The sequence below is a fragment of the Lactuca virosa genome, chromosome 4 (genome assembly GCF_052849685.1).
Source record: "Lactuca virosa cultivar CGN04683 chromosome 4, Lactuca_virosa_CGN04683_v6, whole genome shotgun sequence".
Lineage (NCBI taxonomy): Eukaryota > Viridiplantae > Streptophyta > Magnoliopsida > Asterales > Asteraceae > Lactuca > Lactuca virosa.
This window is the reverse complement of record NC_136429.1, coordinates 163469191-163490581: the sequence shown is the minus strand read 5'-3', so window position 1 is coordinate 163490581 and position 21391 is coordinate 163469191. Positions and strand designations below refer to the sequence as shown.

The following is a 21391-nucleotide window of genomic DNA, read 5'->3' as shown; positions in this document are numbered from 1 at the left end:
CGAAGATGAGGATCATACGCTAGAGAGAGAAAGAGTGATAGAGAGAGAAAGTAATTTGGGGATTTTCTATTTAGGGATTTTGTATAAACTGTTAATTTGAATTTTATTAAGAGTAAATTACTGAAATCGTCCCTATGGTTTGGTTAAAATTTCACGCTTGGTCCCTAACTTTTATTTTGCACTCGGATCGTCCCTGTGGTTTGATTTTGTTACGTTTTTCGTCCTTATGGTTTTGTCAAAATTGCACGTTTGGTCCCTGACTTTATGTATATAAGGGACGAAAAACGCAACAAAATTAACCATAAGGACGATCCGAGTGCAAAAGAAAAGTTAGGGACCAAACGTGTAATTTTGACCAAACCATAGGGACGATTTCAGTAATTTTCTCTTTTATTAATATTGAGGGATAATATTTTTTTTTTATACCAGACTTACCCTCCGGTGTATTGAGAAAAACCTAAACTACCATCAAATTGAGTTATAATTACAAATATGCCACTTTTAATCTAAGTCATTAAAATTTTTGATCTAACGGTCCACCTGTAGTTTTCGAATCTCATTAAACTATGAGTTTTCAAAAGATCATTCCTCTATATATATATATATATATATATATATATATATATATATATATATATATATATATATATATATATTCCTTGGGGAGGGATTTTAATCGACGTTGGATTGGGTCTGGTGGGGTGGAAGAGGCGACAAGTGGTTGTAAGCGGCAGGGAGAGGGAGTCATAAAGATGGAGGTCGGGGGTTTGCCGTGTGTAACCGGAGGGAAAGAGATGTTAGATTCGAGTTTTACTTATTTGGTCCCTTTAGTTATAGGTTTTATTGAGTTGGCCTTATGGTTTAGTCTTTTAATTATTTTAGATCAAAGAAGCTGTTAGATCTAACGATGGAGTGACAAATGGTGTAATTTCTCCCAACCACAGATGCATACTATCAATGTTTTCGATCAGGGACCAAAACTGCGAATTTGAACAAACCACAGAGACCATTTCTGTAATTTACTTTTCATTATATGACTAAAAATGAAAGTTCAAAATAGTCTGAGGATGCTTTTGGAAATTCATTAACGAGTTAACCATTGACCATTGACCAATTTCAGGCCATTGCTGTAGATAGCGCAACTCCGTCTACTTCCTAGTTCCTACAGCGTCTTACACAAGAAGAAAAAAAATGGCTTCCGATGAAATCAAGAATCCTGCACTGGACCCGGATACGGATTCTCCGGGAAAACCAGGTCACGAATTGGCCGAATTCGGAGCTGGATGCTTCTGGGGTGTGGAGCTAGCCTTCCAACGCCTTGAGGGAGTCGTGAAAACAGAAGTCGGCTACTCTCAAGGTCACGTCCATAACCCTAATTACCGATTGGTCTGCACCGGAACCACCAATCACACCGAAGTTGTCCGGGTTGAATTCGACCCGTCTGTTTGTCCATACACCAACCTGCTCTCCCTCTTTTGGTCCCGCCATGATCCTACCACCCTCAATCGTCAGGTATACATCTCTTTTTATGATTCATAATTTCAATTACAGAATACTCAAATTCTTGATTTCAAGTTCCGATTGTTACTAAGAACTCGATAATGTGCTCTTGTTCTAGGGTGGTGATGCAGGTACCCAATATCGATCAGGGATATACTACTACAGTGAGGAACAGGCTCGTTTAGCAAAAGAATCGTTGGATGAAAAGCAAAAGTCTTTGAAAAATAAAATTGTGACAGAAATTCTTCCGGCCAAAACTTTCTACAGAGCGGAGGAGTACCACCAGCAGTACCTCGAAAAGGGTGAACTTTCAGGTTCTAAACAGAGTGCTAGAAAGGGATGCAACGACCCCATCAGGTGCTACGGATGACAAAGTATGTTTTTACAGAAACTCAAACTATATTGCAATAAAAAAGACATATGTTGTTCGTCTTTATTTGCTTTCAAATGTACGATCGTGTCTGTTTGTTCAATAATTGTTAAACATCTATGCTTATGCTATTGAAATTGTGGATTTTGGAATATAAATCTTTATTCGATGATCTTATGCCATAAAAGTACTATCATTACATCAAAGATAATTCTATAATGTTTAATGAAGAAAATGTATAATTAGTAGTACATGTGTGTGAGAATTTGTGTAATTTAGAGTTCATCTTTGGTGGATGATGTGGGGTTGTTAGAAGATTTCTTGATAGGATAAGAGGCCTCCATTGCTATGCCACAAAGTCCTCTTTTATCAGATATTCCTCTTTGCATCCTAATGTATCCCTTTTCTCCCCATTCAGCTCCCCATGAGTTCTTCACTATCCAATATTTGGTTCCATCTAGTGTTGTCCCGTATCCCACGGCTGCCACCCCGTGATCCAATTCTGTACCACACTTTCCGGTAAAAACTCCCTGTTACAGCACACACCAAAAAAAGAAAAAAAAATATATTTACTTTCAGCTTTCAGTTTTTGATTGATTTATGTTCTTTAAGTTTCAAGAATGTGTGCGGGCATAATGAAACCCCATCTTTATCTTTTAGTTCTTTGATTGATATATGCTCCTTAAAGTTGTATAAGAATTTGTAATTTTACGTTTGGATTCTCAAATTGATTTCTGATGTTTCAAGTTTCACGAATATGTGAATGAAAATCCCATCTTTACATTTCGCTTATTTGACCAAAATATCTTCTTTCAACTTCCAAGGATTTATTCATAAAGACCTTTAATATATTTGATTAAAATATGTTCTTTCAAGCATCAAGAAACATGTTTATGTTGTTTTGTTCAAGTTTTTACCTCCGAATAGAATTGGAAATCTGCATCTCCAGCATCAATGGCAACAGAAACAGGCTGGTTGGCTACTGCTTTCATTAGTGCTTTCTCATTGTTTTTTGGTACATCCTCATGCCCATCGATTGATACCACCGGAGCATTCTTCTATCAAAAAACAAAAATTCCAAACTTTAAGAATCTGCTTAAATTTTATTTTCAAAACTTAAAATATGGGAAACTCCACCCCAATGGTCCCACTACCAATATGAAGAGGTAAATCACAATGTCCACAGAGCAAGAAAGTCACCAACCGGTTCCACAACCAGTATATATATGGTTAGAAAGGTTTTACCTTTTTAGAATCACACTTCTCGTCTAAGGCCATGTAAGGGTAGTATTCCTCTTTAGTTAGACCTCCGATCTTTTTTATGTAGTCAAACGCCAAGTCCATTAACCCTCCGTTACACCCTTGGTTTTCTTTAGTGTCACAATCGATAAGTTCTTGCTCAGATAACGACACTAACTCCTTTGTTTTGATGTAATTTATTCCTTCAACTGCGACAACCGTTGAAAATGCCCAACAACTTCCTGTAACATACAAACATATCAAAACTTTAAAACCCGAAAAAAGAATTCGACTCTTTAGTGAAGTAGTAATATTTAAAGATTTACCGCATTGCCCTTGATCCTTGACCGGGGTGACAGCCCCTTTCTTTCTCCAATCAACCGAAGTAGGGACAGAATCGACATTAGCATACATGAATGTCTTGTTGCCAATTCGATCCCCTTGCAACATCCTGTGATGCTTCACTTTTGAACCCGCAAACATGGTCCTGAACTCATGGTTAGTCAAGTCTGCAAACTTGTTAAGTTTCAACTTATAAGGCTTGTCCATCTTGTTAGTTTCATGAACATGAAACGTGTTGGCTTTAAACACGTTGAACCGTTTCTCCTTCTCGTGGTGGTTTGCCGCCACCTTGTGGTGGCTCCTCCACCGCTCATACATATCCCATAAACTATCCTCCGTTTCAAGCTCTTTTTCATGGAAATCAAAGCTCCATGCAATGCCTAAAACCAAAGATAAAGAAAAAGAAACCAAAAGAAACTTGGTGATGGACATGTTTTTTTGTTAGGGTTTTGATAATGGTGATGATGATGAAAGTTGGGGAGTCAGAGGGTGGTTTATATAGAGGAAAGATGAAGAGTGGTTCCAAAGAGTGCATGTTGAAATGAAAACGTTGCTTATGGGCATGAACAACCATCGGGAATCAATAATGGAGGTGTAGAGAGAGAAAGATGAGAGAGAAGAATGTGTGTGATGTTAAAATTACCTGAAATGTATATCAAAGTCTTGTAATGACAACTGATTCATGTTGTGAGTGGAGGAACAGAAAGTTTTGGAGGATAGGGTTGATATTATGGTGATGTATGCATGGTATACACGTTATGGAGTTGTAATGGGTGGGAGGAAGGCGACAAATTGTATTGGTCTTTTTGTTGTGCACCGTTCAGTTTTCTAGTTCCATTTGCTAATTTTAGCGTTCTTTTAGGTTGCTTATATGTTTCAATCAATTTGTTGGGGTTACTTTAATTGCTTAAAACCGGAATTTTCAATTTGTAAAATTCTTTTTTTCCTTAAAAAAGAATCTCTCAAATGTAATGCCACCAAAAAGATTTAGATACAATTCTGGATTTAAAAAAATGATAAGATATAAAAGTATACATATAAGAAAGTTTTTACATCAACTATATATAATGCACATTGCTAAATTACATCATTTTTTTTAAGGATATGGTTAGATATCAATTGGTTGACTTGTATTTAACAGTGTATGAAATTACCCAAAATATCATTTTTAATTTCATATATGTTATTGAAATCGACACCTAGGAGAATGGATGGATAATTAGATCTTGGATGTTCTATAAATCATCGATGATGATTAAGATCAATTGAAAATCTATTTACTAAAATGATCATATTTGGACTTTAATCGGTTCATGACCATATTTCCAATAACTATTAAAAATCAACCTCTAAGTTTGTGAACTAGTCTTTATAAATTATAACTCACGATGTAACGAGTTTTTCTAACAAAAAATCTACGAATAACTCATGAGATTTATTATGCTCGTAATACTAATTTATGTCAAATATTTTCAACCACCCCCAACCGAACGTGAAATTTCGTGCATGTTATAATAAAGTTACGTTCGTGAGAACAGAGTCTATAAATTGATCCATGTCCTTAACAAACTCCTCACCATCCCCACCAGGCCACCATCCCCAATTGTAATACTCATGATGTTAATTTTGTTAGATATCCCTTAAACCGCACTTAACTATATTCTCGAGAAATATCCTCGATAAGAAATTGCGAGATCCATGTCTATAAATTGATTTATATGCTTAACATACTCCTTATCTTTTTCCACTTACGAACTCTCATTCAAAGTGATTTTGTTTTTAAAATATCTTCCAAGTCATCCAAATAAAGTCAAGAAAAGGTAGATCAAATTACCAATAAAGGTGATTAATTATCATTGTGGAGACAAAAAAAAATGTCCATGTTCGATGGTTAATTTAATATCCTAAACTTTTTGTTAAAAGACAATTGTAATTCTTGTAAATAGTAAGCCAAATTTATAGAATGATAAAGGACATGATTTTATAGAAATGATGACAATTGTGAGGAATGTGTCATCATCGTCATAATGTTCTTTAAATGTTAAGTTACACTAATGATAATGTTTGACCATGTTATAATATATCTTAGAGTGGAAATGGTGTTAACAAACAAATGTTTATGTGAGAATTGGGACAAAAATGCAAAGTATATTGCTATTTCCAAAAAAAGGCCATGGTTCATTAGTATATGATTTGGAATGTTACTTGAATACATTATATGAGTAATGTTATGTTTTACAATAAGAACGATGTGGAGAAAATGTGTTATTACAAGACAAGGGATGAAACCCAAAGTACATTTCTATTTAGTTAATTTGTGGGACACATAAAAAAATTGAATGTAATACATTTGAACCAAGTGTTTGATACTTGAATACTACTTATGAACATTATATGAGTGTTGCATAACGTGGGGAAAGTTTTAGAACTTATGTAAATAAGTTTTAGAACTTATGTAAATAAGTTTTAGTTGATATATGTTTGAAAAGATAAAAACAGTGCATCACTTGGAACTATTGTGCAATTCAACTGTAACACCCCGATTTTCAACTATCGATTAAATGACAAATAATCGTTCCAACATCTCCCATGATCAATTCTAAACTTACGTATAGACTAAACTACAGCGGAAGCAAAATAAAATAAAATAAAATCTTCAATTGAAGAACTTCGGGTGTTACGTCTTTGCGGAACTCCTTTATCGTCTTGTTGTAAAATCATTCTCCTTGCCTTCTTACTGCCACTTGCTAAATAGTTTTCTGGGTTGCGCACATTTAAAGTGTCTAAATGGGTAAGCCTAGGGCCTAGTGAGTTCGTGTTGCACATATATGTCCATCACTTAAAAAAACAAATAGTTTTATCATATATCTTCAATAAATCATACAACAAACATATCACCCGATGACATAATTTAGGGGTACGATTAATTATCCAGAGAAAGAACCAAAGGTTCATTTCCCTTCTCCTTGAGACAACTCATCATCCATTGTACTCAAGTATTTTAAATATCCAAGGAAATGAGTATAATTCTCAATTCCCATCCCCGCCGATCACACACATCCGTCATGCTCACGGCGATTAAACACCCCACCCGTTCCCACTAAACATATCATCTAAAAAAAACGCACACACAATACATAACAAATCCGAAATAACATTTGCACGCAACCATACTTATCATAAAACATACTGTCAATAAATAAATAAAAACCACATAATAACGTATGACAAACATTTATGTGCGAGCAACCACAGAACACGGAAAACTCACCTTGTAACCGACAAATCCTATCTGAAGCTTTGTTGCTAACCTGCACCTTAATTGTTCAAACTACGAAAAATAACTTCACAACTTCCTTCAACGAATTCTCCCTTGTTTCTCCACCTTTCTTCACAATTTTTGTGGCATTCCACTCTATTTCTCATGTCTTTTATAATGCCCATGTTTGTAACATTTCTAGTTAACCCAAAAGTCCAAATTTATGACTCTAATCAAGTGATGAGTTTTGGAATTAAAATTCCATAATTTCTCTATTTACTCCTAATTAATTCATTAATCATAATTATAATAATATATTTATACCATATGCTTATATATTTATTTTAATTTGAGTTATCACAAACTTCCCCCCTTCGAAAAATTCCGTCCTCGGAATTTGAATTCAGTAAACCAATATGGATATTTGATCTTCATATCTCGGTCGCTTTCTAATGATGCATTCGATCCTTTGGTATCTCCAATCAATAAGCCACCCCGACTCGATCCTTAAGAAGTCCCAATAGGCCGGAAACTCAACCTACCTTTACAAAACCGCACCATGCCTTTCCATGAGAATCCGTTCAATATGACTTTATCTCCACCTGAAACACTATTGACTTCCTACGTTTAACCACATAACCTTTTGGTTGTTCCGGTGCATCCTCCAGTTATCCGTAATTTACTAATTTTTTTACCGGTAGTTTGTTGGACAAGCTCGAGTCCAACCATTCGTTTCTTTCTTAAATCATACCAACATAGTGGTATACTTCATACCATACAACTTAACCAAATTTTCATCAAGTATATTTCACCCAATGACACAATTTAAAGGAACATTTTAGATATCCAGAGAAAGAACCAATGGTCCACTTCCCTTCCCACTTGGCACAACACATCCATTATGCTCAAGCATTTAAATATCTAAGGAAATGAGTAATATCTCAAATCCTATCTCCGTCGGTCTCAACACACCTGTTATGTTCCCGACTATCATACACCCATGTCTCCATTAAATGTGTCATCATATATTAGGCAAACAATTCTAAAAACTTTCCACTTCTCCTCTACCGAGGATTCTTTCCGACTCTTCTTTTGTCCACCTAATAAATCGAAGGTTACATCAATCCTCGTCAACTAAATCTTAATTGGTTCTTTCCTTACATACGACTTAGTGAATAAGTGACAACGTTAAACTTCCATAATTAGTAACGATCTTACACCTTCTTTGACTCTTAATTATCCATGCGCATATATATCGTCCCCCTTTTTTTTCGCGACGAACACTACTAGTGCACCCCATGGTGATGTACTATGTCGAATAAAAACCTTATCAAGAAGATCTTGCAACTGCTATTAAATTCTTTCATCTTGTTGTTGTACTATCTCACTGTCACATTTCCTTGTTCCAGTATCAAGAATTCTTCCTCCAACTGCTTGATCGTCATTCGAGGAAAATACATATCACTAAAGATTCTTGAAAATTCATCCCATGACAACCTATTGGTTGTATCCAACACCCTAACTACTTTTACCCTCCCCATTAGTATAAAGCCTCATTTTTAAACATTATCACGATATAAACCGCATTGTCCTTATTTGCACACTTACCGGTATCAAATGTTTCCTCTATCTCCGTGATCCACATTGATGATACGATAAGATCAACGTCCTCGCAACACGTTCATGGTTTACAAGTCATGAACGTCTTGTAACAATTACCTCATCATTTGTCGTTTAGATCTTGCCTTGATCGTACTGCAACACTAGGGTCAGAAACTTGAAGTGACATACTATATCCATAGCCTTGCTCTTCATCAACCATGTTGCCACAATTCACATTCTATTGTGCATCTCGGTCCTGAACATTTACATTCAACAATGTAGCTTGCATATCCTGAGCAATCTCGTCAATTAATTATTCTCGAGTAACCATATTTGTTGTACAACCTTGTCCGTAATCTCGACCCCGACCACGACCTCGATTGGAGTTAGAGCTCAGTTGCACCAATTGTGCTTGTACTGGTGCTATGACGATTCCTAGAACTCTTCCCCTACACCTACCTCCACCTCGACCTTGACCACGCCAACAACTGGAAGTAGGGTTTATGGGAGTCTCTAGTACTTCTCTGAGTGCAGCAACTTCGGATCCAACTAGAATGTCTTCCCGCTCTAGTGTTACCTCTCGTTCCTTCCGTCTAAGCTTAAGTGTTTACAAAAACACCTAATCTGCTTAAACAACGCTCTGATACCAACTTGTAACACCCCGATTTTCAACTATCGATTAAATGACAAATAATCGTTCCAACATCTCCCATGATCAATTCTAAACTTACGTATAGACTAAACTACAGCGGAAGCAAAATAAAATAAAATAAAATCTTCAATTGAAGAACTTCGGGTGTTACGTCTTTGCGGAACTCCTTTATCGTCTTGTTGTAAAATCCTTCTCCTTGCCTTCTTACTGCCACTTGCTAAATAGTTTTCTGGGTTGCGCACATTTAAAGTGTCTAAATGGGTAAGCCTAGGGCCTAGTGAATTCGTGTTGCACATATATGTCCATCACTTAAAAAAACAAATAGTTTTATCATATATCTTCAATAAATCATACAACAAACATATCACCCGATGACATAATTTAGGGGTACGATTAATTATCCAGAGAAAGAACCAAAGGTTCATTTCCCTTCTCCTTGAGACAACTCATCATCCATTGTACTCAAGTATTTTAAATATCCAAGGAAATGAGTATAATTCTCAATTCCCATCCCTGCCGATCACACACATCTGTCATGCTCACGGCGATTAAACACCCCACCCGTTCCCACTAAACATATCATCTAAAAAAACGCACACACAATACATAACAAATCCGAAATAACATTTGCACGCAACCATACTTATCATAAAACATACTGTCAATAAATAAATAAAAACCACATAATAACGTATGACAAACATTTATGTGCGAGCAACCACAGAACACGGAAAACTCACCTTGTAACCGACAAATCCTATCTGAAGCTTTGTTGCTAACCTGCACCTTAATTGTTCAAACTACGAAAAATAACTTCACAACTTCCTTCAACGAATTCTCCCTTGTTTCTCCACCTTTCTTCACAATTTTTGTGGCATTCCACTCTATTTCTCATGTCTTTTATAATGTCCATGTTTGTAACCTTTCTAGTTAACCCAAAAGTCCAAATTTATGACTCTAATCAAGTGATGGGTTTTGGAATTAAAATTCCATAATTTCTCTATTTACTCCTAATTAATTCATTAATCATAATTATAATAATATATTTACACCATATGCTTATATATTTATTTTAATTTGAGTTATCACATCAACCCTTGCGTAAAATGTCAATGTCCCAAATGGTCTATCATGTACAGTAAAAAAGGAAAGCAACACAAAATAATCATGTCATTTGGAGTTTGGACATCATTTTAGAAAGTTATGAAAAAAGAAAAAAAAAGATTAAGTACATTACACGTGATTCGAGTGACTCTAAGTAGCGTTGTAACCAGAGACCAAGCTTGAACTTTTGATTTTTTTTTTTGGGGGGGGGGGGGGGGTGCGGGGGTGGAGGGGAGTATAATATGTATGAAAAGTAGAGAACAAGGGGCCATAGTCATACTTTTAGGCCTAATATGTAAAATTTTTAATAGTTATGGACTAGTTCTAAAAAAAACAGAAGGGGACACAGCCATTCCTGACCCTTAAGAAGATTTGTCCCTCGTTGTAACAAACCTAACGAACACATAATAACTTGCCCATGTTCATTTAATTAAGTTAATTGAACACAATATCAAAATTGATTTTTTATGAAATTATAGTGATTTTTGTGCAATTTGCCCTTAATTAATTACAACAAATTAGATGAGAACACATACACTAAGGGCATCTATAATGCATTGAGTTCTATAGAATTCAATAGATTACCACATCATTTCTCTACATACAACTCTATCAATTTTTTTAAATATAATGTATTAAACTCTACAAATTTTAACAAAACATTATAAAATCTAATTTATAGTATTTCCTTAAGACTTAAACATTTTTTTCAATTCAAAAAATTTATTGAATGCCAAGATTAATGACATGTTAGGCAAAACTAATGTATAGTGGGTAGCTGGTAGCGTTTTGTTAAACGCTGCGTGAGATAACTTTTAGATTTGAAAATTTTTGTTTTAACTAAACGCTAAAAGTACATAGTGTCAAACGATGTTTTTTGTTCAACTCTATCATAGAACTCATCATTATGGACTTTCTATGCTTTAATTATAACAAAAGAAAAAGAAAAAAAATCCGCTCGATCTCCTTAGCTTGTCTGGACCTCGTTTTTTATTTACATTGGTGAAATAACCTCTTTGTTAAGTATGAAATTAAGTCATGTAGCTAGTCCACAAGCAAAAATTTCAAATCTCACGGTTTTGATAATTTGACTATGGGGCCGAATTTCACTACCATGTTGTTTAATTCTCAAATTTCTGATTCTAGTTCTAGGTTCATTTGTACAATTACATGTTCCTAATGCCAATGGACCATCCACAGTTCCACACAAAATTAGGCCCAAGCATGATTTTGAGATTACTATAAAATGTACAATCCTTTCTCCATAAAACTATGTTTCAATCAAATGTATATTTTTTATTGGTAACAAGAAAGACATGTGTGATAAGTTGGACAACAATTTAAAAATGCTAATGTAGAGTTAACTAATAGTGTGTGTATGTGTGTGAATATGCGTAATCTAGAGTTCATCTTTGGGGGATGATGTAGTAAACAACGTGGGATTATTAGCAGATTTCTTAATAGGATAAGAGGCCTCCATTGCTATGCCACAAAGTCCTCTCTTATCAGAGATTCCTCTTTGCATCCTAATGTATCCCTTCTCTCCCCATTCAGCTCCCCATGAGTTCTTCACTATCCAATATTTGGTTCCATCTAGAGTTGTCCCGTATCCCACGGCTGCCACCCCATGATCCAACTCTGTTCCACACTTTCCCGTAAAAACTCCCTGTTACATCATAACAAAAAAAAAAAAAATAATAATAATAATTACTTTTTTCAATCTTCAACAAGAATATGTGTATAAAGAAATCAGAAACCCCATCTTTACATTTCAAATCTTTGCTTAATTACCTTTCAAAAATCTGTTCATAAAAACCCAATTTTACTTTCTGATTCTTTGATTAAAGAATTTGTGCATGAAAAAACTACTCTTTATATTTCGATTCTTTGACCGGAATATATTCTTTCAAGTTTAAAGGATTCTTTCATAAAAACACAATTTTTAAATTTCAATATATGATTGAATTATGTTCTTTCAAGCATCAAGAACATGTTTATGTTGTTTTGCTCATGTTTTTACCTCCGAATAGAATTGGAAATCTGGATCTCCGGCATCAATGGCAACAGAAACAGGTTGGTTGGCTACTGCTTTCATTAGTGCTTTCTCATTGTTTTTTGGAACATCTTCATGTCCATCAATTGACACCACCGGAGTATTCTCCTGTCAAGAAAAATTAAAATATGAAAGAGTCTACATGGATTCTCATCTTTTTTAGTGATCATAGGTTAATTTTTTTTTTTCTTACCTTTTTAGAATTACACCTCCCGTCTAGGGCCATGTAAGGGTAGTTTTCCTCTTTAGTTAGACCTCCGATCTTTTTTATGTAGTCAAACGCCAAGTCCATTAACCCTCCGTTACATCCTTGGTTTTCTTTAGTGTCACAATCGATAAGTTCTTGCTCAGATAACGACACTAACTCATTTGTTTTGATGTAATTTATTCCTTCAACTGCCACAACGGTTGAAAATGCCCAACAACTTCCTGTAACATACAAATAGATCAAAACTTTAGAATATGAAAAATAATTCTACTCTATAGTGAAGTGATAATATTTAAAGATTTACCGCATTGCCCTTGATCCTTGACAGGGGTTACAGCTCCTTTCTTTCTCCAATCAACCGAAGTAGGGACAGAATCGACATTAGCATACATGAACGTCTTGTTGCCAATTCGATCCCCTTGCAACATCCTGTGATGCTTAATTTTTGAACCCGCGAACTTGCTCTTGAACTCGTGATTAGTCATGTCTGCAAACTTGTTAAGCTTCAACTTATAAGGCTTGTCCATCTTGTTAGTTTCATGAACATGAAACGCATTGGCTTTAAAAACATTGAACCGTCTCTGCTTCTCTTGGTGGCTTGCCGCCACCTTGTGGTGGCTCCTCCACCTCTCGTACATATCCCATAAGCTATCCTCCGTTTCCAGCTCTTTTTCATGGAAATCGAAGCTTTGGGCAATGCCCAAAACTAAAGCTAAAGATAGGAAAACTAAAAGAAACTTGCTGATTGCCATTTTCTTGAATTGATGCAGGTTTTTTGTTGGGGTTTTGATGAAGATGATGAAAGGTGAGGAGTTGGAGGGCAGTTTATATAGAGGAAAGATGAAGATTGGTGTAAGAAGAGTGCAAGTTGAAATAAAAAGGTTACTTGTGGTCATGAACAACCATCAGGAATCAATAATGGAGGTCAAGAGTGAGAAAGATGAGAGAGAAGAATGTGTGTGATCTTAAAATTACCTGAAATGTGTATGAAACTCTTATTGATAAGAACCGATTCAGGCCGTGAGTGAAGGAACCAAAGGTTTGGAGAGAGAGATGCTGATATTATGATGATGTATGCATGGTATACTCGTTATGGGGTTAGAATGGGTGGAAGGAAGGCGACAAATGGTATTGGTTTCTTTGTTATGCACCTTTCAGTTTTCTAGCTCCAGTTGCCACTTTAAGCGTTCTTCTATGGGTTGCTTTAATGTGACAATCAATTTGTTGGGGTTACTTCTGTTGCTTAAAACCGCAAAGTCTGTCTTTTTCAAATTTCTTTTTCCTTAAAAAAGATTTCTCAAATGCAATAACACCGAAAAGATATATTACATTTATTTTGGATTCGGAATTATATTTTGAACATGATGATTCGATATTAAAGCTAAAAATCTAAAAAGTTTTTGCACTGACTACCTTTAAAATGCATACTCTATTATATTACCATTTTTGTCCTTTAATTTAAAGATGTGACGAAATGTCGTCACTTGGTTAATTTGTAATTAACAGTTATAAAATTATTCGATTAACCGTTTTCAATTTTATATTAAGTTTTGTATTCAACACCTTTCATAACCGATGGATAACTAGATTTTGGATGTTAAGGTTCTAGAGTAATTAAAAACAATGTTTTAAATAAGGTTACCCATGACTTGCTGACAATTTCAAACCATAAGTTTTTTCGAGCCGTGGCGAGTCACGTCATTTGTAATGCGTGACTTAAAGCAACAATTTTGTATATAATTAATAATTTTATATATTTTCTATTATTATTCATTTTTATATACATATATAATTTGAGGCGACATTTTGTTAAAACTTGCGGCTAGTATAAAACCTAAGAGCCATAACGATTTTTTAAATATTTGATTAAAATGTCTAATTTTATTAGTGACATCACTTTGATCAACTTTTATCGGAGGGTATTGATTTGTTGGTGGTGATGGTACCAGTGGCGGACCTTAGTGGAGCATTGGGGATCCCGGGCCACTACTCAATTTCCAGCATGTAGTGTAATTTTTTTTTCTATTAGGTGCACCGGTTTGAAGTACGAGGGACATCCCTATTAAAACAGTCTGCATCTGCCACTGGATGGTACGTACGTGAAATCTAGAGTCTTTTTATTGTAAGTTGTCCTTGTTTTAGCAAGTAAGTTAAAGGGAAAAACTACTTTAATTTATGATTACGTTGAATTAATTTGGCTAAATAAGGTTAAACCATGAGGAACACCCAAATATCATACATACTTATAAAGCTAGCATTTTTTCTTGAATCTCATGCATTTGAAACCCCCTTTTTTAACTTCCTCAAACTACATTCATCTGAAACCCTCTTTTTCAACTAATGCAACTCAAAAGTTTTCTTAATTATGATTTAACACTCAAAAGTTTTATAACTTATATTATGTTTAATTAGCATTTAGTGAAAATTTTACTATAAAAAAGTCAATCTTTTGTGTCTTTTGTGTTATATAAAATCTTACATGTAAGAAGGATTTGAAGATATTGTGATTCAAAAGTTTTCATATAGTTGAAACATTCACGATCCAAATATGGTAATTGTAATATGATTTTTTCTTTCAACCAAAACAAAATGAAGCTTTTTTTATTCTTTCTTTATATTCAGTTTCTCATTTAATCTTTATATGTGATTTGTGTGTATTACTCAATCTTGAATGTGACTATCCAAACATCAATGTTTTGCTTGGAATATCTTTCTGATTCTTTTTTTTTTCAAGAAAAATATTTTGATTGCAGGTTAGTGAAGAATTGTCATCAAGTTTCTATTGTTGAATGGTGTTAAATGAAGAAAGAAGATTCATAAAATGGATATAGGTTTTTTGTTTGAGCAAAGTTGATGAATGTTAGTTTTTTCTTTTGATTTAAATGTATGTTTATGTAACATCTTTATTTATATATTCAACCACCCAATACTCTTATTTATTTGATTGTAGTTTTTCTATTTTGATTATGTTTATTTTCTATTATTTTTTTGTTGGGTTATCCTACACAACATATTTAAAAGATAACATAATTTTGAACATTTGATATGTAATTATCATAGGCTTATCATGATATGTTCTTCATATGAAAGTAATTTATCCATATTACTACGACAAGAATTACATATGACATTTACGAAAATATATATATTATATGTGATTTGTTTAACATGTATATGCACCTATGTATGTTATAAATTTATAATTAAATATCTTTATGTTTAATAATTGAAGGGATTAAAATGATGCATCAAAACCAATTATTTAGACGAATATAATAATAATAATAATAATAATAACAATAATAATAATAATAATAATAATAATAAATATACATTTCCATGTACGGCATTCATTTGAAACTCACACTACAACTCAAGAGTTTTCTAATTTATGTATATTTATTAGTTACAACTCAAAAGTTTTTAACTTATGATTATTAATTAGTAATCACTAATAACTTTTTATTTTCCTTTCTTTTATAAGATTGTAAAGTTTTGCTCATTAAAAACATTAATGTATTTGAAGAGATTTGTGATTTAAATATGAAGAGTTAATATAAATGTTATAATAGATGTTTTAGTGTTTTTATGTTACTAAAAGTTATAGTATTTATTTTTCATATTTTTTATTATTCGTTGTATATATATCTTTTTTAATACAAATATTATAATAGATGTTTTTGTATTTTTATGTTACTAAAAGTTGCAGTTCATATTTTTGTTCATACGTTTTGTTACCCGTTATATTATCATTCATTTGATATATAATTTACACAATTTTAAACGGTTTATAAAATTATTAAATAATTGTATATATCACAATGACTTAAAAATTAAACTATAATGTTTAATAAAACTAATATGTTAACTATATTAGTTTGCTTTACTACTAACATTTTGTTTCAAAGTAGAAATATTAAATAATAATTTAGTAAAAGTTATTATTTAACTATATAATTCTATTCTCGCGCAACACACGGGGATTCGCCTAGTTTCGTAGTATATATGTTTCAATCTAATGTTGTGCATGTTAATCGTACGTGATAACAATAGAGAGTAAGGAGGTGTTTGGTATGGAGAATTGGAATCATTTCTACTTCTCTTGTTTGGTATACAACTAAAAATTGAGAAATGAGAAAAAAACTGATTCTCTTTCCTCCTATTTAATTCTCTAATTTTTGTGAAGAAATGATGAGAAAAGATAATTATTAACACCCGAGAATCAGGAAAAAAAAGCGGAGAATTAAATTGAAGGTTGCAACCTCATTCATGTTCCAAATTCGAACCTTGCTTTCTACTCCATCTCTCATCGTATTTTGCATCAGTATTCCTATGATTTTGGCAATTACTCAGTTGATTTTGGAAGGGAAAATCGATTTAGGAACATTAGTCGATTCAAAAGATTGAAACACTATCGATTTGCATATAACTCTTTCCTCGCAAAAGGTAAACACTCATTAAGTGAAATTGCTTTTACTCATCCATCAAAATTGTTTTTTTACTCGTTGATACAACAGATAACACATACCAATTGAAACACTCATCAATTGAAAATGTTTTTTTTACATATTCTTATACGATTTGGCAGCCACAAGATTCATGAACAAACGATCATAATTTTTGTGATTACATAGTGTGGGAATTAATGTTCCTGAATCTTTCAATGATAAATAACATTTTGAAGTATGTAATGGAAGATAATAAGAACTAGTTGAGGGAGGTATCGACTGTATTAGATTGGTTCCTCATTTGTTTTTTATAGGGAGTTTTATAGCCTATAAGGTGTTTGATGAAATGCTATTGAATCCTTTTGGGATTGAATGATGATGTATAGTTGTTTTACTCAATTTTTGATTGATCCAGTCCTTTTATACTTGCTTTACTTGAAAAAACAATAATTTTTTTTTGGGAAAATGAACAACCAAAGAATGGTTTTGTATGTGAGCCTAGCATGGCTATGACATTTTTGTCCATTTTTTTTAATCTTTTTGCCTGTTTTTAACTTTTTTATATATCTAATTTGCAAATAGGAGATCAACTTGCCATTGGGGACCCTCCTAAGGCAAATAGACCATATTATGCTCATATGGATAAATGCTTGTGGAATGGCAATTATAAATGAGGTGCTTGATAGCCTCAAGATCGAATCAGAGAAGTAGGAATACAAAGCATTTCTTTAAAAATATAATGTTGAGAATTATGTATCTTTGATTTTTTTTTTTTTTGTAAATTGTCTTTTTTATATGAGAATCAAGTTTTCGGATACAATATATTTCTTATAAAATTAAAGTTACATATATAAAATGTTGATTGATAGTTACAAACAATAATTTATAAAAAGGAAATGACAAAATAATTAATTAGAAATATAGAAAATACATAATCACATTAATATAAAATAATGTTGTTTGAAAATGATAAGTATTGTAAACAAAGTTCATTTCCATTTCATTGCTTAGTTCAACCAAACAAGAGAATTAATTCTCAAGGTCATTTATCAGATGAATTATCTATTATATCAAACAGTGGATTCATTTCTCTTTCTCCAACTTAATTCTCTTTCTCTATATTTCCATTCCCTCCTTTAATTCCCTTTCTCTGTACCAAACACACCCTAAAAGTATATGGTATTGCTAAGGGAAAATTGAATTACAAAGAAAAGAAAAAAAAAAGACTATAAAATAGAAAAGCAAACTAGGGTTGAATATATATATATATATATATATATATATATATATATATAGTTAAAACTCCAAATAAAATATTAATACAAAAAGTCAGCCCAATAACTTATTATGCTACACCTAATAAGTTATTATGTTAATACCCCTTTCAAACTCACAAAACGAGAGCAATAAGCACTGAGAGTTTGTCAGACATAAGATAAACTGAAAGACCAAATGAGCCTTCATGGAAATATCAACAATGTGCAAGGTTAATGGAACAAATGGTAGCAAAATGGTTCTGAGTAGTAGATAATGACAAGTGAAATGACAGTCAATTTCGGTATGTTTCGTTTGATCATCAAAAACATAGTTCTTTTCAATCTGTATCACACTTCTACTGTCACAATGTAAAGGGATAGGTTGAGAAACATCAACACTTATATTTACAAGAAGCCAATGCAAATAAACAATCTCACAAGTAGTCACGACTATAACACAATACTCAACATTAGTAGAAGACCATGAGACAACATCATATTTCTTACTTTTCTATTAGATAAGTGAATCTCCAAGGAAAATACAAAAACTAATGATAAATTTTTTTTATCACTAGGATCGCCATCCCATGCATAAATCGAGCTTACTCTTCCTAGGGATCCCTTAATCTACTCTTTGCATACATAAGATACACATCATACAACATAACACAAATTATGTAACATATAGAGATCTAATAATGATGTAATCGCTAATTACATCCATATAGTTACAAGTTTACACATGTTCTATAACACATAAACATACACTAAAAGAAAAGTATAAACTAACCTTAGGTTGAAGAATAACAACCTACTTCCATTTCTTCTAAAGCCTCACTTGAGAGGCTTCAAATCCTTCCTTGCTACTACCTAGACCATATACATACATTAAGCCTTCCACACGTGTCTTAATTTATTAAGACACCACTTATGATTTCTAGCCAAAAACTCATACTTTGGACAAAAACCTTAACTTGACCATTCTTTGCTCAAATGTTTGTAAAAACATACTAATCAAGCTCATAGACACTTATCCTGACTAAATTATACCACATAAGCATTATCTTCTTCATTTCAATTTCTAGGGTTTCAAAACCCTAGAATGAAACCACGGTTTAAACCAATAAAACTTCATACCGCTCATGAATTAAGTTTCTAGACACTTAATCAATCATAATATCAAGTTTACTTGGAAGGTTCTAGCATAAAAACCCCAAACCCGAATTTCACCATCAAATCCTTTAAATGCTTGTAAATGGAGAAAACAAACACTACAAAGGTTTAAGATGATTTTACCTTGCCTCTAGTAAGCAAAATCGCCACTTGAACCTTCTTGAATCTCATAATTGTTGGAGAAAGGATCTAGAGAAGATGGGGCCGGTTATGACCAAATGAGCCCTAACTCACGGGTTTATGTCTGGTCGAAATCGCACCGCGGACAATACCTTGCCGCGATGCGGTGGATTAAATGGAGTCGTGGTCAGCTAGCTGTCTCCCCGTAGCAAACAATCTACATAACAACCTACTTTACTCATCGCACCGCGTAACCTATATGCTGCGCTGCAAACCAAAGTATGATGCCTACGACTTACAATGGAGAAAAGAACCAAATCAACACCTCTTACTCCACGCCGTGGAAATCCCTTTACCACGACGCGAGAATGCTTAATTCCTCATTTCTATTCCTTTTTCAAATTAATTCCATTCCACTATTGCATTTACCATTCCAATTCTATTCTAAACCATAATAACACACTCTAATTAGCTTCATAACACTTGATAAATGCATAAAACAAAAACAAAACACTACACAAGTTTAAATATCATAAAAGGACCAAAATTCCATTAGAGTCAAAATGACATTCTATAACATAATGAACCTAAAAATCTCGGTTCTTAGAATCCATCCCCCTTAAGAGGATTCCGTCCTCGGAAACTCATCAAGGGCTAAATGAGGAAATCTTCTTTTCATCTCTTTCTTAGTCCCCCATGTTTGATCCGATCCCAAAGAGTGTTTCCACTTAACAAGCACTAGATCGATTTCCTTATTCCTCAATTTTCTTGTCTGAAACCTGAGTATCGCTTCCGGCTCCTCTATCAACCGTTTTGAAGCATCAACTCTCACATCATCTAACGAATTAATTTCTTCTTTTTTTACCAAAAATATTTTCAAATAGCACACATGAAACACATCATGTATACCACTAAGTTCCGGGGGAAATTCTAACTTGAAAGGTTGAGATTTTCTTCAAAATCTTGAACATGCCTATGTACCTCGGACTCAATTTCCCTTTCTTCCTGAAACGCATCACCCCTTTCCAAGGTGATATATTTAACATAACCAAATTGTCGGGATTCATTTCAAAAGGTCTATTCTTTAAATCTGTATAGCTTTTTTGTCTATTTTCGGTCGTTTTCATGTGAGCTTGGACAATCTTGATCTTTTCGTTGGTGACTCGCACCAATTCTGGTCCCATAAGTTTTTTCTCACCCACTTCTAACCAACACAAAGGTTTGTTGGATTAAGGTGTCTAGGCCAATAACTATATTGGTATATTCTTGAATTAGAAACAAAGTCCTTTTTGGGTTGACCTCAAAACTATTAACTAATTAGAATGACAGTTGGAGATAGAGGATAATTTGTTAGTTTATTATACGAATAATAAACTAATTGGAAATTGAAATATATGATTTATTAATATATTATATGATTAATATATTAATTGAAAATAATAATGATTAATTGATTAATTAGAATTAATTTGGATTTAATTCTAGGATTAATTGGAATTAATCATTCAAGGACTCTTTGGTTTCCATGGGAGTTTCCTTAAGCAAGTATAAATAGGACACCATGGGTACCTATTTGCGTCTCACCTTTACTTGCTTTCATAGAGCCAAATTTATGCTCAAGCCTCCTCTCTCCTGAAGTCTTCTTGCTACTAGGGTTTTGGGTAAAAGTCATTAGAGGCATCCACTCCTTTAGTGCTAGCTTTCTAAGATCTAGAAGAAGGATTCTACTTTAATTATTTACAATAATAATCAAAGGGTATGTAACCCTAATTTTTGTATGAATTTTGATTTAATATCCTCTCTCCTAGGGTTTTCTTGATATTCATAGTTAGTTGATATCACTAGAGAAAGCATAGTTCATTTCTAGGTTGAATGTGAACTTAAGGGTTGAAGTGTTTTTCCGCCACATGTAATTTTTGTTTATAATCTAGAAAACTCATCAGTGGTATCAAAGTTGTAGGTTTTCTATTTGATTATGAACTAAAATGAACTGATCAAAAGAAGTATAAGGGATTAGGATTAAACTTAAATTATTTAAATTAATTGTTTAATTGGTAAATAATTA

The 21391-nt window shown here is 33.3% G+C and overlaps 3 protein-coding genes across 4 annotated transcripts; 1 reads left to right on the top strand and 2 right to left on the bottom strand.

Annotated features, from left to right (window-relative positions):
- The first annotated feature begins 1116 nt into the window (after positions 1 to 1116).
- On the top strand, positions 1117 to 2042 carry LOC145107662 (peptide methionine sulfoxide reductase-like). The gene is made up of 2 exons (XM_079044600.1): positions 1117 to 1512; positions 1619 to 2042. The coding sequence occupies exons 1-2, from the start codon at positions 1192 to 1194 to the stop codon at positions 1868 to 1870; spliced, it is 573 nt and encodes a 190-aa protein (XP_078900726.1). The 5' UTR covers positions 1117 to 1191; the 3' UTR covers positions 1871 to 2042.
- On the bottom strand, positions 2002 to 3936 carry CEP1 (Cysteine proteinases superfamily protein). Of its 2 annotated transcripts, none has more exons than XM_079044599.1 (4): positions 3436 to 3936; positions 3116 to 3351; positions 2788 to 2925; positions 2002 to 2400 (listed from the first exon to the last, which is right to left on the bottom strand). In XM_079044599.1, exons 1-4 carry the CDS (start codon positions 3881 to 3883, stop codon positions 2146 to 2148), a joined length of 1077 nt encoding a protein of 358 aa, XP_078900725.1. In that variant the 5' UTR covers positions 3884 to 3936; the 3' UTR covers positions 2002 to 2145. The 2 variants fall into 2 exon arrangements, with proteins under 2 accessions (XP_078900725.1, XP_078900724.1); XM_079044598.1 differs by having other exon boundaries at positions 2788 to 2928; positions 3436 to 3935.
- Positions 3937 to 11325: 7389 nt separating this feature from the next.
- On the bottom strand, positions 11326 to 13147 carry LOC145107659 (vignain-like). Its single transcript, XM_079044597.1, has 4 exons — positions 12634 to 13147; positions 12315 to 12550; positions 12089 to 12229; positions 11326 to 11734 (listed from the first exon to the last, which is right to left on the bottom strand). The coding sequence occupies exons 1-4, from the start codon at positions 13079 to 13081 to the stop codon at positions 11468 to 11470; spliced, it is 1092 nt and encodes a 363-aa protein (XP_078900723.1). The 5' UTR covers positions 13082 to 13147; the 3' UTR covers positions 11326 to 11467.
- Positions 13148 to 21391: the final 8244 nt, after the last annotated feature.

Excerpts from the sequence above, each read along its gene's own strand:
- LOC145107659 (XM_079044597.1), bottom strand. The coding sequence starts at position 13,081 with ATGGCAATCAGCAAGTTTCTTTTAGTTTTCCTATCTTTAGCTTTAGTT. Across the intron at positions 12,230-12,314 it reads GGAGGTGTAATTCTAAAAAG|GAGAATACTCCGGTGGTGTC; the intron begins GTAAGAAAAAAA and ends TTTTCTTGACAG. Across the intron at positions 11,735-12,088 it reads ATTTCCAATTCTATTCGGAG|GGAGTTTTTACGGGAAAGTG; the intron begins GTAAAAACATGA and ends ATGATGTAACAG.
- CEP1 (XM_079044598.1), bottom strand. The coding sequence starts at position 3,883 with ATGTCCATCACCAAGTTTCTTTTGGTTTCTTTTTCTTTATCTTTGGTT. Across the intron at positions 3,352-3,435 it reads CAAGGATCAAGGGCAATGCG|GAAGTTGTTGGGCATTTTCA; the intron begins GTAAATCTTTAA and ends TGTATGTTACAG. Across the intron at positions 2,401-2,787 it reads ATTTCCAATTCTATTCGGAG|GGAGTTTTTACCGGAAAGTG; the intron begins GTAAAAACTTGA and ends GTGCTGTAACAG.
- LOC145107662 (XM_079044600.1), top strand. The coding sequence starts at position 1,192 with ATGGCTTCCGATGAAATCAAGAATCCTGCACTGGACCCGGATACGGAT. Across the intron at positions 1,513-1,618 it reads CTACCACCCTCAATCGTCAG|GGTGGTGATGCAGGTACCCA; the intron begins GTATACATCTCT and ends CTCTTGTTCTAG.